Genomic DNA, 16184 nt, shown 5'->3' on the forward strand with positions numbered 1-16184 from the left:
GACTGCGCATTCGGCTGCTATTGCGCAGTTGCAGATGATCGCCACTTAGTGCGCAAATGCGGCAATACCAAAACCTGCCGGGTCTGCATTCCCCCCCCCCGCACCCAGGAACGGACAAGGAAAACGAAAACTGTTCGAGTGCAATAACAAGCATTTATTGGCAGGACAAACTTTTCCTTGCAATATTGGCACTTTGGGGATATGAGTTTTCCCTCCCCCCAAAGAAAGCCAGGGCATCACCGTCCGCATCTTGAATACATGAATTCAGCCATCGCGTCACGAACCCTCTTTCCCTCATCAAGCATCCCCCTGTCGTTCTCCCCATACTCCAGTCCATCCCCGGGCATTGTCAAGGGCGTGGGATCCGTCAGTGACCCGAGCACTTCATGTCCTTTGGCCTCGCACAAGTTGTGCAGGATCACACACGCGGTAACAATGGTCACCACGTTCTCCTCTCTGGCCTTCAGCCGATGGAGGAGGCACTGCCAGCGTCCCTTCAGACGACCAAAACTGCATTCCACCCGGTTCCTGGCCCGTGCCAGGCAGCGGTCGAAGTATTTCTGTTGTGGTGTGACAGCAAATTTTCCGTACGGCTTCATCAACCACCGGCGCATTGGATAAGCACCATCCGAGATCATCAGCGGTGGCACTGAAACACCATTCACTGTCAGGGAGGGATTCCCAGGCACAAAAGCCCCATTGTCCATTGCAGCACAGAGAGCCGAGTTGCGGAAGACGAAGGCGTCGTGGTTCTTGCCACTCCAACCCACCTCTGCATCGACAAAACGGCCGGTGTGATCGACTGTACCCTGCAGCAAGATGGAGGAGTAGTTCTTTCGGTTACCATATTGGTCCGGCTTCCCACGGGGCTGACCGATGCGGATGTGAGTGCCATCAATCGCCCCCACACAATGAGGGAACCCCAGCGCTGCAAACCCATCCATTATCTGAAACAGAGACCAGAAACACGCATGATTGGAAATGCGCAGTCGCGCAACATCGGGGACACGGAGAACAACACAAACCACCTTTGTTCCAGCCTGCGCAAACCGCCTGCCCCTCCTGCAGCCATCACTCACCTTCCCGACCTCGTCCCCGAGACACACTATCTTCGAGAGTAGCTGTTTCTCAATTGCGAAGCAGACCTCCAGCACAGCATCTGAAACGGTGGACAGCCCCAGGCCGAAGTGATCCGCTGCAACGCGGTAGCATGCCCCAGTGGCAAGGCACCACAACGTCACCGCCACCCTCTTCTCCACAGACACGGGCTCACGCATGTTGGTGGACTGGCGTGCCAGGGTCGGCCCCAGGGCATCCACCAGCTCATTGAAGGTCCCCCTGGTCATCCGGAAACACTGAATCCAATGGGTGTCGTCCCATACACGCAGGGCTATGCGCTCCCACCAGTCCTGGCTCCGGGGGTATACCCAGCAGTCTCTGTGCTCTCTGGTGTCCGCCAGCACATACCATCGCTGCCGCAGACGGATCCCTCGCAAAGTTGACCTACGTGAAGCTGCACCCAATCTTTCGCTGTGGAAAATCAGCTGGGCAGCCCTTCTGCGCCTCAGAATGTGCCGCAGATGCGCATGGCAAAGTGTGACCGTGTTCTGCAGCAGGAGAATCACCACTTGCGCCATCACGAGTAAAAGCTCTCTCCCGGGCGCCATTTCAGGATCCAACAGTCAGCACGTACCAGATTAGCAATTGAGAATCTAGAGTGGAACCATCGACCAATGTACTTCGCGAGAATCTCCCGGACCAATCATTGACCGCATCGTCGATGCCGCGGCTTCGCGCATGTGCGCGTTTGCGCGTTTGCGCAAAACGGGGGGAAAGAAATAAAAAAAAAATTCGAGACGCGAACAAATGAAGGCCCCCCACGTCAGTTGTGCCGGGGAGAAGAGAACCAATCCCTGGGTCCCTCTCTTGGCCATGCGAACATGCGGAGGCGGAACGGCATGGCTCAGAACGGATGAAGACGGATGAAGACGGGACAAGTCGGATGGAGGCGAAAATACCCGCGTGGCCGGTAAGCGATTAATAGCGCGGGCAAAACGCTATTTCTGGCCGTCTGGAATCGGCCAAGATTCTCTGGAAAAGTCAGTAATGCTAGGAAAAGTGGAAGACAGTATGAAAAGAGGAAGACCTAAAATGAGATGGCTTGACTCAATAAAAGAAGCCACGTCCTCCATTTTGCAGGATCTGAGCAAGTCTGTTAATGATAGGACGTTTGGAAGGTCTTTCATCCATAGGGTCGCCATAGATTGGAAGCAACTTGATGGCATATAACACACATACACACCACCTTTCTAGATTTTTTCTAGGTTGTTTCCAAATACAATACATAAAACACAGTGTAAAACCAACAACTTTAGTAGTTACAATAGAACTAAAACAGCAGGTGTGTAATCATTACAAAATAAGTTTGCAAGATGGTCATTTTATTCTGCAGATAGTTTCAGGTGAGTAGCTGTGCTGCTCTGTAGTAGAAGAGCAAGATTTGGGTCCAGTAGCACCTGAAAGACCAACTAGATTTCCAGAGAGATAGATCCAGATGGGTAGCTGGGTTGATCTGTCTGTAGCAGTAGAAAAGAGCAAGACTCCAGTAGCACCTATAAGACTAACAAAATATGTGGTACGGTAGGAGCTTTTGTGAGCCACAGCTTACTTTTTCAGATAAAGCTCATACCCTACCACAAATCTGGTTAGTCTTATAGGTGCAACTGGACTCTTGCTAGATTTCCAGGGTATCAGCTTGGTCGGATACCTGCATGTTGCAGGCGAAACAATGTCAACAGTTTGTAAAATGCTTTCTGACTTATGGTATTGAGTAATCCACATGTGAAAAACTGCATTGGAGGATACAGGGGAATTTGAGAAGGGACCGTTCTCGGAGCAGTGTGGAGCCTCTGTGGGGCATGCCTAGGGTTGCCAGCCTCCAGGTAGTGGCTGGAGATCTCCCGGAATCACAACTGGTCTCCAGGCCACAGAGATCAGTTCACCTGGAGAAAATGGCTACTTTGGGGGGTGGACTCTATGGAATTATGCCATGCCAAGGGCCTTTCCCTCCCCAAATCCCACTTTCTCCAGGTTTCTTCCCCCAGATCTCCAGGAATTTCCCAACTTGGAGCTGGCAACCCTCGGCATGCCTTCTGGAGCAGTTTTGGGAACTGTCCTCGGTGCGCCGTTTGGAGCGCCGGAGAGACTTTCTGGGCTGCGCAAACTTCCCCACCTCTCCGTGCAGCCCTTCGTGCGCCACGAGGCACAGCACCGAGTCTCTCTCCCCCCCACTCTCTGCCGCGGTCTTTGCCCTCTGCAGCCGCCCGCCTGCTCGCCTCGGCTCTGCCCTCACCTGAGGAGGGGCGGCGGGGCCTAAGCCTGAGGCGTTCCCGTGACAACCAGCAGCAAGCGTCCCCCCGCGCCGCGAAGAAGGCGGAGCGAGAGGGGTGAGGAGAAGGGGGCCCGGCCTCCTCACGAGCAAGCGCGACGCGCCTCCCCTCCTGAGGGCGCCGCCGGCCGGGCCAGGCTGCGGGGCCGGCCGCTGCCTCTGGGGCCGGCGCTCCCCTCGGGCCCTTCCCGCGCAGCGCTGGCCGGAGCCGAGGCCGCGGGGGCGCGCCAGGTTGCTGCGCAGGAGTCCCTCGACGGACGCCCGGAGGCGTGGCGGGCCGAGCGACCCCAGCGGGTGGGCCGAGGCGGCTGTTCCCGGGCTCCTTCGTGGCCGGGGGAGGGGGGGGGGCGGCAGGTCGCTGTCCGAGTGCCGGAGCAGCCGCCGGCGAGCCCGGCGTGGCCGCTCCCCAAGTGGCCGGTGGGCGCAGCGCAAGGAAGGAGCCAAGGCACTCCTCCCGCCTAGCCCTCCCGGTGGGGCACACGGGCCTCGCCACTCACGCATGGGCCGGGACGGAAAGGGCCGCGTTGCCTGCCTGCGAGAGTCTCCGGGGGCGGGGGGCGCTTCTGCGGTGTCTGTTCAATTCGTGAATCAAGACGGATAGCCCTGTTAGTCTGTAGCAACAGAAAAGAGCAAGAGTCCGGTAGCACCTATAAGACACACACAATTATGGTCGGGTATGAGCTTTACGGGAGTCACAGCTCACTTCTTCAGATGCCTGAAGAAGTGAGCTGTGACTCCCGTAAAGCTCATACCCGACCATAATTTTGTTAGATGCCTGAAGAAGTGAGCTGTGACTCCCGTAAAGCTCATACCCGACCATAATTTTGTTAGATGCCTGAAGAAGTGAGCTGTGACTCCCGAAAGCTCATACTCGACCACAAATTTTGAAATTCTTGAATGTGTAACTTCTCCGATTATGGGGCGAAAAGCAACCTCTTCTGCTTCCCTGCAGAGACACGTGTCTTGGAACTTCATGTCACCAGCTCCCAACGCCGGGGACCTGCCAGACAGAGACACTTGTGGAGAAGGAGCCACCTTCCAGACGGCGGGTATGTATTTCTGTCTCCACCCTTTCTCACGCTGATGCGGGCAGAAGCTGAGAAACCAGACCTTTCGCATTCCTGGCATTCCACTCCGAATGCCAAAGATGAGTGGAAGGTTTCAGAGGGAGGGAGACAGAGACGGAAACAAATGATCTGGTTGCTAGAGAGTTGGACCAGCAGAGGTAGCTTGGCGCTCGGTTGGTGAAGGAACACTTCTGGCTGTTTTCAAACCAAGGCGGTAGCCCATGTTAGATAAAATCGCGTGGCTTCTCGTTGTTCTTGGAGATCTTGTCATCCTTTGGTAACACCTGGTAGGTTAATTTGGAGTGATACATTTTCGGCTCGCATATTCTCAAATTAGAACTGGAAAATGCTTTTCTTGAAGGCTGGAGTTTCGTGTGCTGTGTTGTTTCGCTCTTAGGTCTCAGGTCTTTTCCTGCTTCTTCTTTCAGTATTAGAAATCTGTACTATGTGTTGAGGATGGTATATGGGGAGGGGGGGCGGTACATGCAAGCCAGCTATGACATGCCTGAATACTATGAAGTAGAATAGACAGCTGAACTGGAGAAAGATATGGGAGTATTGAGCTGCCCTTGGCAAGTGCCTCTGTCTGACTTTTTCATCCTACATCTGTTGGAGAACCACTCTCAGTGCTATGCCTTTGAACATGTGAAATGATAACAAAAAAGAGTTTGTCTCTGAATGTATATAGAGAATATATCCACATACTTCCTAACTTTGTCTGTTGCTTGAAACCATTTTGACTCTGATGTGAATGTATATAGTGCGCCTTAATGAGTAATCCTAGCTTGTTTCCAGATTGTGTAGGGTGGAGGAAGGACTTCCAGGTCAAATGATGTTTCTTTCCTTCAGTCTTGAGCTCTGAAAATGAAACGCTAGGCTTTCTCAACATAATTTCAGTCACAAAAGTGATTTCCAGGGTCACTTCTATGTCCTTAATTGAGAACCAGAGAGAAGCATATGGGATTTTTTTGGTATATTTTCAATCCCTCCATCCCAATTCAATGAAGCAAAAGGCAGAGATCTAGTTATCTGTGTAACCCTTATTGGCACGTACATAGATGCCTTGGTGATTTGCAGAATCTTTGAGAATGTCAATCCTACTTGAAATCTCTATGGTGATGATTCCATTTTCTAAATGGAAACGCCAAAGACAGATTGCTCAGCAAGCTCTTTTCACTTTCTTTGGTTAGATGGAATTCCCATACTGGTTTGTTTTGGATTTTATGCTATTCTTACTGAAACTCTTCAATTATATTTTACAATAAAATCCTCCTTCAGCATTCAAGAAACACAATAAGCTAAAAATAACAAAACATCATGCCATCCAGTTACCATAGAAACCAATACTGACTGTGTGCAGCCGGCCTAAGGTCACCCAGTAAACTTCCATGGCAGAGCAGGGATTTGAACCTCTGTCTCCTAGATACTAGACCAGCACTAACCACTATACCACACTAGCTGTATCTACAACAATGCTGAAGTTCTGTCTTGATGCCTTCTACTCCTGAATCTGATACTTCCTAACTTTGTCTGTTGCTTGAAACCATTTTGACTCTGATGTGTAAAGTTCATGGGAAGACTCACGTTTTTGGAGATTCGGTTTAATTTGGTTTTAACATTTAAAAGAAAGCCTCCTTCAATACCCTCTCTGTCCACTTTTTAAAAAAATTAATGTATCTCGGTCTGCCATTTGGAAAGTATGGGACTGAGAGTTGGTTGGTTATAAGTCTCCAGTGACTAAAAACTTATACACGGGGTAGAATAAAGTAAGAGACAAACTATGATCTGCCAGCTAGGTTTAGCAGATCCTTTGTGACTGCATCCTGCATACATATACTAACCACACAAAATGGCATTACACTTCAGCAAGAGTTCTGTGGTGGATTCCTGTGTATACCAAGGAGGCCAAATTTAGCTCACCGTGACCAATTTACTGGGCATTTTGTTCCAAACTGGATATTATATGGTTGAAGCTGGTAATTACTGGGGACTCCATCTTCAATCTTTGTTGTGGCTGATCAGAGCATCTAGGAAGGGCTGGACAGTAGTTTTGAAGAGATAATGAGTGTCTCTGTAATGGAAGGCAAGGATCCCCGGCTAGTTGCAGGAGGCTGCTGCTTAAGAAGCCATTGCTTGATCTCTTAATTTTGATCAGTTCTGTTTAGTCTGTAATATTGCATAGTTAGGCAAAGTTCTCAAGTCATATAGATATTGTTTGGGTCCATTACAGTTTGACTTCCGCTTGGGTTTTGGAACAGAAACTGCAGTGAAAGATGTTTGCTAAGAGTTGTCCTTGTTGATTCTCCTGAGTGGCATTAAATATCTGACCATGGTATTCTCATGAATTGTCCATAGTATCCTTAAGAAGAACTCTGTTGGATCGGATTAGTGGCCCTGTCTTTCAGAATGGTGAACCAGTTACTCTGGAAAGCCAGCAACAGGGCATAGAGGCTGAGGCCTTCCCCTGATATTCCCGCTGGCACTGGTATGCCTCTGAATGTGGAAGTTCCCTGTAGTCACCATGGCTAGTAGCCGCTCATAAGGCCTATCCTATATATCCATTCAGGTTGGTGTTGGGTTGCAACATTTTGTGCTGGTATTTGTCCTTCATGGAGGTCAGTCTCAGAGGTGGTATCGCCTCTTTCCTGTTGCCTTTGGTTTCCGCATGCCACAGGATTCTGTTCATTCACTGAAACTGTTTGGGGAGGTCACCTGAAGATACCGGAATTGTTACCATCAGTATGGAGATACGTGGTTCTGTTTCTTTTCCATCTCATTTAGGAGTGGTAATCGAAGTTTTGCACTGTGATTTCAGAGATATAAACACTATGGTTGTAGCTCTTTGGTTTCTTTATGGCTGAGAAAAGCAGAATATGAGATCTTATGCAGGAAACACGTCCAGGCTATTTCCTCCTTTGTAGGTTTCCACATGGAATTACTAGATTGTCATCTGTTTATAGTATGTTGCCCTTCCCAGAAGCGATGAGAAGTTGCTAGCTGAATCGTGTGCCTCTCTCTGTTTCCTCAAGGTATGGATTGTACATCTTGGTTGAGTCCCCATCGTTTCCCTCTGATGAGTTTATGCAGTTGGCTCCCCTCTCTCTTCCTCTGCGAATCTCAAAATGCTGGGGCCGGTTGGGCTGTTCCTCACTCTGTACAGACTCCTCACTCAAGTGTGTCATGAAGTTACATGAGTATGGCTAATTAGCAGTTTGGGCAACCTTGTTTTTCCAGGATGTACTGGAGTGTTCCTTGTGCACAGGGTGTACACACACACACATGCATGCAAACAGATAGTATGAAAGCAATGAAAAGCTATTTGGTTTGAATTCTGTATCCTTGCACAAATCCTGCTGCATTTCGGTGCCTTCTCTTCCCTACAACTATAATCACCTCTCCCCTTTATAAATTGTCATGTATGAAAAAAATGATAATCAGGAAATAATAACAAAATTATATTTTCAACTTCTATTCAGTCCTATAGAATAAAAATATAGCTTTTCCTTTGCTAAATGAATAATTTTAATGATCAGATACATGGAAAAATAGATGACTATATTTGCATGCTGACTGAAGTGACTTTTCCATAGTGAGCTATGAGTAGAGGTGTAAAGTTTCCAGAATTTTTGAAGCAATGGGGAATTTTTTTCTTGGGGGGAAAAATGAAAATGTTGGAGTAGGTTTATTAAAAGGAAGGACCAAGTGATCAGTCTCAGCTGGCTTTTGTGGCTGTCTTCTTTTTGTGACCAAAAATAACAATCAGTACAAATCTTTATCCTTGGGCTTGTTAATGAGGCTCAGTTGCTGCTGTGATGAAGATAAAGCTCATTATCACACTAATTATAGTGTTTTTTAGTGGCTTATTGCCTTTGTAATTAGTGGTTTGTTGCCAGAGGACTGGATTTCTAAGCAAGTACTGTGGAACTAAATGGACTGCCTATTTCCCCTATTTGGGGACTCGTCAGAATTGTAAATCCTAGGGGTTCATATCAGGTATCAGCCATTGCAGATAATGACTCGGTTCCTTCTGCTGTCAGACCGTCATCTACCTGTTGCCTTTCTGTGATGACCAGAGATTTAACTTTTCTGTCTTACCCATTGCTCCTCTCTTCTGCACTGCTCTTTTCTGGTGCTCACAGGGTGTCCCCATGCCGGATTATAGCAAACTGCAGTCTTCGTAGCATCCTTAAAATGAAATAGCACAGACCAGGCAAAACAGGCTTATAAGACAACCGCTGACTAGAAGGGGCAACCAAGACCTCTGATCAAGGTGAGAAATCTGATCATTGGTACCTTTGTGGGCATAGACCTTCTCGCAAACCACACACTCGGTTTACTCTGTCCCGGAGCAAGTGAACCCTGAGGCCTGTAAGTTGCAGCTACTCACAAACCTGTGCACCTGCCCCGTTTCACCATGTCCTCCTGGTTCTGGCTTCCCTGTCCCATCCATCCCGTCTCCCACAGCAACCATCACCAATAACTCTTAATGGCGAGGAGTATGAAGCTAAACAGTTACGCTGCTTCCTCGTTGGGCTCTGTTGTCCAGTGCAGTCTTTGATCCTTGCCCATGATCCATAACTCGTCCTCACCAAACTCCTAGAACCAACCTTTTTGAACCCATGGCTCCTCTCCTTCACAGTGGCATTTCTCATCTCATCTGTTAGATGGACATCAGAGCTTTCAGTACTGAGATTGGATCCTCAGTTTTTTTACTCCCATAAGGAAAAAGTTGTCCTTAGAGAAGATCTTTCTTCCTTGCCAAAGGTGGTGTCTGGCTTCCATCTGAAAAGAAAAACAACTGGGATCACAATGTACAACCCAAAGACAAACAATCACTGTGATTTATAGCTACTATATTTATTCTAGAAATTACATATGATCGTTACATACTAAATAGATGACAGATGAATGAATAATGTGATCCTGTATCACAAATTTAGAAAAGTCCCATCCTTGTGATATTGTTGAACAGCTTCTGATATTGTTGAACTGCTTCGATGAGCCTCTAGATGTAAGCCCGTTTTGTAATTAACCTTCCTCAGAAGTTATTTTTAATGGATCTTCCTCAGAAGTTATCTCCCTGCAATTAACTAAATCATTATAACCCAAGGGACACCACACAGCTGAATGGAATCTTAGTATTCTAAAGGAGCATATGCTATGTTATTATAAACTTACCTCTTATCTACAACACAGCACTTTACATTGGAAGCAAGCCAGTCCAATAGCCTTAATTTAATCAGGTACAAGACCTACTGCTCTAATATTAACTGGCAAAATGCTCTCTAAAGGTACTGGCAACATATCCTTCTTAAGAAAAACTATCCCACCGTTGCATGTGAAACTATCACTTCCTTAAAGATACAGATCACAATTATAACTATGATCGAAGTTGTTATCAAGCTGATAGAATATAATACATGTAATATTACCTCAGCCATTTAATATATTTTAAATAATACCCATCATATTACAATATCTATTTACTTCATTTATACCTCACTTTTCTCCCTAGTGTGGCCACAAGGAGTGGTGGCTTGCCGTCTTCATTTTATCCTCTATTTTCACAGGACGGTTGTGAGGATAAAATGGAGAAGCGTGTATGAGGCTGTGAGTGTATGACTGGCCCAACAAACTTCCATGGCAAGTGAGGATTTAGTCCCCTAGGACCCAGTCTGACATTCTAACCAGTACACCACGCTGGCTTTTATTTTCACTCTGTATTGATGGGACCACTACTTTTTGTCAACATCTGAGTTTTCTACTCTAGACTGAAGGAGGGTAAGTGAGGGTCTCCTCACAGAGAATGAGTGGCTAAATCAGACATACTATAGAACTCTCTTTGTCAGATGCATCTGGTGGGGAGGGCTGTGGTTATCGAAGGCTTGAGCTGCAGTGGAATTGTATGGTCTTGGTGGTGCTGCTGGACTCTTTTTGATTTTGCTACTCCAGACTAACACGGCAAACTCCTTTGAACCTTTACACAAGCAAACTGATCCCCACATCAAAAGGAGTGCATCTCCATATCAAAGGAGTTGTTTACATCCTCCCTCTCCTCCTCCTTCCCCCCTTCCCCCCCTCTCCTCCTCTATATCTGACCAGTTTCTTTCTGCCCTCCATGCATCTGACGAAGAGAACTGTGATTCTCGAAAGCTTATGCTACAATAAAATTGGTTAGTCTTAAAGGTGCTACTGGACTCTTTTTGATTATAGAACTCTGTGTCAGGAGGCAGAGAAACTCCCATGTGCCTCTATGTCGGAAGCAGTGAGGATGATGCTGGGCAGGACAGGAGGGAGGGAAGATATCTCAGAGGAAAGCTGAGAAACGGCGGGTCTCTGCAGATAGCATTCGCTACAAATGCCAAGTGACAGGACGTTGAAAAGGAGCCCTGCCTTTTGTCTTGAGCCTGAAGCAGCTTTCAGCAGTATGGGAGCTTCTCCCTTCACCAGCCTGAAGGCACTTACTGGAGAGGCCGCTGAGAAGTATCCACTCACCCTCTGGTGGTGTTTAGGAGTAATTACAATGCATAGTTCTTTAACAGCATTCTTCCAGCCTGACTGTATTTCCTTGAATTAAGTAAGACTCGTCGTGACACTGTGTTTTCAGTGGGCACATAAACCACTTCCTCAGAGAGTGAAGGCTGACAAAGAAAATAGAGTTGGACTTGAGCCGAACAGATGGCATGCTTGGAATGCCTCAGTGAGGAGGCTTCAGAAGCAGGTGTCTGGCACTCAGTAGTCTAAATAAAGGGATTCTGCCCAGGGATTTTGCTCCTACCTTGCCAGAATTGAAGCTGTACTAGAAACTTCTGCATTGGTGGCAAGGATGCCTACAGGAGAAGCTGAATAATGGCAGAGGTTGCAGAAGGGTTCATGTCTCTGTCAGAGTCCTACCCGAACTTTTGAGAGTTACTGCATGGGAGAAACGTAGCGGAATGCAAATGGTTTTCAAAATCAAGTATGATGCAGAAAGGGAAATCCAGAGATTAAATGGTCCCCAAATGGTAATTTCAAAAGTAAGGACAAGATTATGGCATGATGTTTGTATCTGTCATGAGACACACATCTTTAAGAACTCTTACAGCAACAACATAGCAGCAGTAGTGAAGAGGCAGCTCAAGCACAGAATTAAAACTCAGAGGAGTTAGCCGTGTTAGTCTGTAGTAGCAAAATCAGAAAGAGTCCAGTAGCACCTTTAAGACTGACCAACCTTATTGTAGCATAAGCTTTCGAATTCAAACTAAAATTGCAGATCTTCTAGATGATTTGCAAGAAGCCAAATAACTGAGTACACCTACTCAGCCAGATGTAGGAGTGTGCACTAAAAATATTCAGTGTTTTTTTTTTAATTGGGATACTGGAAAGGCCATAAACAGTTGTATTCCTGCGTTGGGGGTAAAAAAATACCAGTTTATTATTCGGATTTGGGTTTATTAGAGAGGAATCTGAAATTATTCAGCTTCATTATTCCCTATGGGATAATGCTAGAGGAAACATTTCTCAAGCAAACTGCAGCAAAATTGCAGGGTTTACCTTTGCTTGTTTTCATTGATACATACTCATAATGTATGGCACTCCATTATGCTCTCTATCATCTCTGTCTCCTTGTTCCAATGATAATTGTAGTTATTTTTTCTTTTTGAGAATGGCCAGAATAACACTTTTGGTATGCTCTTCACAAAATTTAGATTGGATGCATGAAATATGCAAAGGTATGGATACAAAACCATCAGAAACGTTTTCTGTATTCCATATTATTTGATCTGTATAGATCTTTCTGGTGGTTTTGTAACCATGTGTTTTCATATATATATTCAGTTATCGTTCATCTGATTTGGTTTGCAATTTGTAGTGTATTATGCAATAGCGCCTTCTAATAAGCGGCTTAATTTGTATTGGTAACACTTTAGAGTCCGTGCCTACTGACAGTTGTATACCAACTGGGGTGATAGGATCCCATAGGAACAAAGGACTCCTGCTTAAGGGGACTGAACTAACAGAGGTCACTGTTTGTCTTTGGATTTTTGCCCATCCTGTCTGCTAAATCATGAAAAGACCACATTAATAAGCCATTGGAGACTATCATAAATCAGTTACTAAGAGCATCTTCCCATATCCACTCAAAGAAGTGGTTATCTGTCCACAACTTTAAAAAAATCCCTACAGAAAAATGATGTGTGCCCTGTGATGGAACAATCCCATTGACCCACTGGCACTGCTCCATCTCTGAGTTATCTCAGCACCAGCAGCCATCCATGTCTCTGCCTGGCAATATGCTGCTTTCCCAGCCTTTCCTGACTCTCTGAGGGGTTTTTACTCCACCTTTTGGTACGCCCCTGCCACCACCTGACCTTTGTAGGAATTACCCACTGGGAGGATCAGGAGGACTCCCAGCTCCCCTTCTCCATGTTGCTGTTCTAAGGCCCAGCCTAGTGCCTGAATTTCCCACTAACCAGAATCCGGTTACTGTGGGGACTGCTTATTGTACTTGCATACCACTGAGGGGTTAGCAATTTAAGAAAATGTTCTCACACACACTCTCAGCACAATACCAGATTGAGTAAGGAATCCCAAAAGTAAGGTATAAACACCCAAATCCTCTGTCCCTTGCTCTGGTCTTATCCTAAGGCCGGCTCTTTAACTAAGAAGTTACAGGGTTCTAGCAGCTTCCCATTACCTTGGAGTCTGTGTTCAGACCTGCAGTCTTCCACATCACCTGTTGGCAGGAGCCCAGGTGTGAGAGAGAACTTCTTCTGAGCCAAAGAGACCCCCTCCCCCTGTGAGCCCAGGGTTTTTATTTTCTCTGTTTGCCCAGTTCAGGGTGGTGATGGTTAAAGCAGCTTTTTCTGATGTCTCCAGGAAGAGTCTTCATAGCATTTTAAACCTCCCAAATTTCTCCTCCCTGCTAGGTGGCATTGTCCCAGCCAGAGGTGTCCAGCTGGCCATTTTGTTGTCTTCGACCCAGGAGGCTATTAACTTCTTAAAAGCCTGACTGGCTGTGACTGGAGTAACTTTGGCTCCCCCCCCCCTCCATTGGTTCTCTGCAGAGAGAGAGAGGAAAATGTTTTTAAACGACAGGTGAAAGTTTTGGATCAGTCCAAACCTCCAAAATAAAATAAATTTCTCCACATGGCCAATTGTTGTCCTCTCTCTGGACAAAGTGATTGAGAAAGCAGTAGCTGACCTGTCCTTCTTGGATTCCATCTGTTCTTGCCCCTTTGCAATGTGGCTTCAGGATACGGTTGGCTGTGGGTGGCTTTAGTTGACCTCTGTCTGAAAGTAGTCAAAAGGCCATGCCTCTTACGTACCATCTGTTGCTATATGTATTATTCTACTGCTTTAATTTCCGCATTGTTTACCATGCCGTGTTGATATTTATTCTTTGTATCAGCTTTGTTTCAAATTTCTGCTTGGTCTCAGATTTCTGCAGTTCTAGTCATATTAATTGGTTATCCCATCCTGTTGATTGCACTGATTTACAGTGTGTAATACGCCTTGAGTCTCAGTGAGAAAGGTGGACTATAAATAATGTATATATAGATAAATAATAATTGCAGATGCATTCCCCAAGCCACCTGGTAGAGAAAGCTGTTGAAGTCTGTGCAAGAAGATGAACCTTGCAGACTTGCTAGCTTTTGAGAAGGGGTGTTGACAGAGTCCAGCTTACTCCAGAAGTTGGCACCTGCAGCAAATGAGGAAAACTAGTTTGATAAGGATCTGAGAGTTACCCTTCTTTCTGTTCCGCTAAATGCTGTTTTCCTTTTTATCCCCAGAACAAAACTCTCAGGGTTGATTATTGTTTCTTCACATTTTCCTTTTCTTGTTAGCCGTGTATCTGGAAACTTAAAGATTTCTCTCTCTTTCCAGTAACGCAACTTCCTAAATGAAAGCTTTGTGTTCTCTTTAACTGGGCGTGCTTCTCAGCACATTTCTTTATGAATAAAAATTCACTCTGCCACTAATTTTTCTGCAGGTTATTCATGTGTTGCTTACTATTCAATTTGTAGCGTGGTGGTTTTGTACTATATTTTTTACTATTGTTTCCTCCTTGATCTTGGAACCATTGTTTGTAAGCTGCCTTGGACTAAACAGGAAAAGCCAGAATAAACATTTTAAATGCATGAGAAAATGGAAGAAATAATCCAAGCTATTTGGTGAACATGTTTTCTAGTGTTTAGACTAGAGATGTAAAATTTCTGGAAATTTTGAAGCAAGGTAATGTTTTTTTTCCCCCCTTCTGGTAAAAAAAAAAAAATTTGGAAAGATTTGAAATGCATATAATACTTACTTTCCTATCAAACATAAACTTGTTTTGCTGATTTAACAACATAAAATGCATCATTTATAATTTAGTTTCCATATAAAACTAAACTAATTGGCTTATTTAGAAAATTTTTAATTATAAGTGTCTTAGCTTGCTATAGGTAAAAATTGCAAATATAGCCGGTACACGAGAGAGAGTTGCAAACTATTTTGGTTTGATATTTGGGGGGAAAAGATAATACAAAAATGACAGGAAAAATGCTTCACATTTTTCTTACGATGCAAGGTGACTTTGTATTTGTCTGTTTGGGTGTGTGTGTGGTTGTATGTCTGTGTGTAGAGAGAGCTCAGTGTGTTTATATCGTGCGTTTGTCTATATAGCAGCTCTTTACAAATAAATATTCTTGACAATAATTTAACAGTAATGGAATTGCGCTCCTTGCCATCAGTGTTTTCTGGACTGTAAACTTTTTCATAGGCACACGTTCCTTGGGATTTGAAAAATCAATTCACGTGTTCCTCCATGGAAAAAATGTTGGGAAACACTATTCTGGGCAGAATTCAGGGATAATTTTGTCTAGAGCCCACTTATTTGTCCCCCCTTCCCTGAAGAATCAACTGTATCTATAATACGTGTGTGCACACACCCACGCCAAATTTAAAGAAGCATATGGTGGTGGGGGGGGCCCTTAGCCCTAACTTTGATAGCCCAGGTGAGCCTTATCTCGTCAGATCTCAGAAGCTAAGCAGGGTCAGCCTTGGTTAGTAATTGGATGGGAGACCTCCAATGAAGACCAGGGTTGCAGAGGCAGGCAATGGCAAACCACCTCTGTTAGTATCTTGCCATAAAAAACCCCACCAGTGGTTGCCATAAGTCAGCTCTGCCTTGAGGGCACTCTCCACTACCACCATGGATGGCCATTAAGATGATTTTTGTTCCTTGTGCAACTTCAGAACTGTGGTAGAGGGGTAGGGGGTCACCCAGATAGTCAAGGCCAGGCTGGAGGCTTTCTACGGTTTCAATACAGCCATTTTTTTCTGCAGTACAAACAGAGGCCAGTCGATATCTTGTTGCTCTAGTCCCAGTTTTGGTATAGAGTAGTGGAGATTAGTTTGTCCCCACTGTGTGATATCAACTGCCTACCGTGGCCACCATTTGGCTTCAGGAACTCATCCCGGTCTGCAGCAGTTAAGTTGTTCTGCAGCCTGAACACAGGCACACCCTGTTGGTGCTAGGGAAGGCAGCACGAGGTCTTGCTGTAACCCCCTGTAATGGGCAGCCAGTAGAAGGGCATTTGGCTGTTGGTCAGAAGGTTTTTCATAACTCTTTGATACTAAGTGTTCTGTTGCTCCTGCCCCATTTCTTTATGAACCTGCAGTTGAAGGGAGAGTATTGCTTATTTAAGATTGTCCCCAGAATATCCTCGTTATTTTGGACATTATAAAACCACAGTTTCTGTCTTGTG

General features: G+C 45.7%; 2 protein-coding genes across 5 annotated transcripts in view; one reads left to right on the top strand and one right to left on the bottom strand.

Moving 5' to 3' along the window:
- Positions 1-236: 236 nt before the first annotated feature.
- LOC129342904 (uncharacterized) lies at positions 237-1637 on the bottom strand. The gene is made up of 2 exons (XM_054998863.1): positions 1080-1637; positions 237-947 (listed from the first exon to the last, which is right to left on the bottom strand). Exons 1-2 carry the CDS (start codon positions 1635-1637, stop codon positions 237-239), a joined length of 1269 nt encoding a protein of 422 aa, XP_054854838.1.
- Positions 1638-3306: 1669 nt separating this feature from the next.
- The window catches only part of KIFC3 (kinesin family member C3), a 51164-nt gene continuing 38286 nt past the window's right edge, over positions 3307-16184 (top strand). The window contains exons 1-3 of one of the 4 annotated variants that reach the window (XM_054999798.1): positions 3495-3682; positions 4341-4437; positions 8595-8725. The gene's annotated coding sequence lies outside the window, so the exon portion shown is untranslated. Of the gene's footprint in view, positions 3447-3494; positions 3683-4340; positions 4438-4665; positions 4743-8594; positions 8726-16184 lie in introns of those variants that run through there. The other 3 variants (XM_054999797.1, XM_054999796.1, XM_054999799.1) reach the window with 3 other exon arrangements.

Source organism: Eublepharis macularius, chromosome 15 (assembly GCF_028583425.1).
Source record: "Eublepharis macularius isolate TG4126 chromosome 15, MPM_Emac_v1.0, whole genome shotgun sequence".
NCBI classification, from domain to species: Eukaryota; Metazoa; Chordata; class Lepidosauria; order Squamata; family Eublepharidae; genus Eublepharis; species Eublepharis macularius.

What these genes read in the sequence shown, in the direction of transcription:
- LOC129342904 (XM_054998863.1), bottom strand. Translation starts at nt 1,637, where the DNA reads ATGGCGCAAGTGGTGATTCTCCTGCTGCAGAACACGGTCACACTTTGC. An exon ending in TCGGGGACGAGGTCGGGAAG is followed by an intron (nt 948 to 1,079) that starts GTGAGTGATGGC and finishes TCTCTGTTTCAG; the next exon opens with ATAATGGATGGGTTTGCAGC.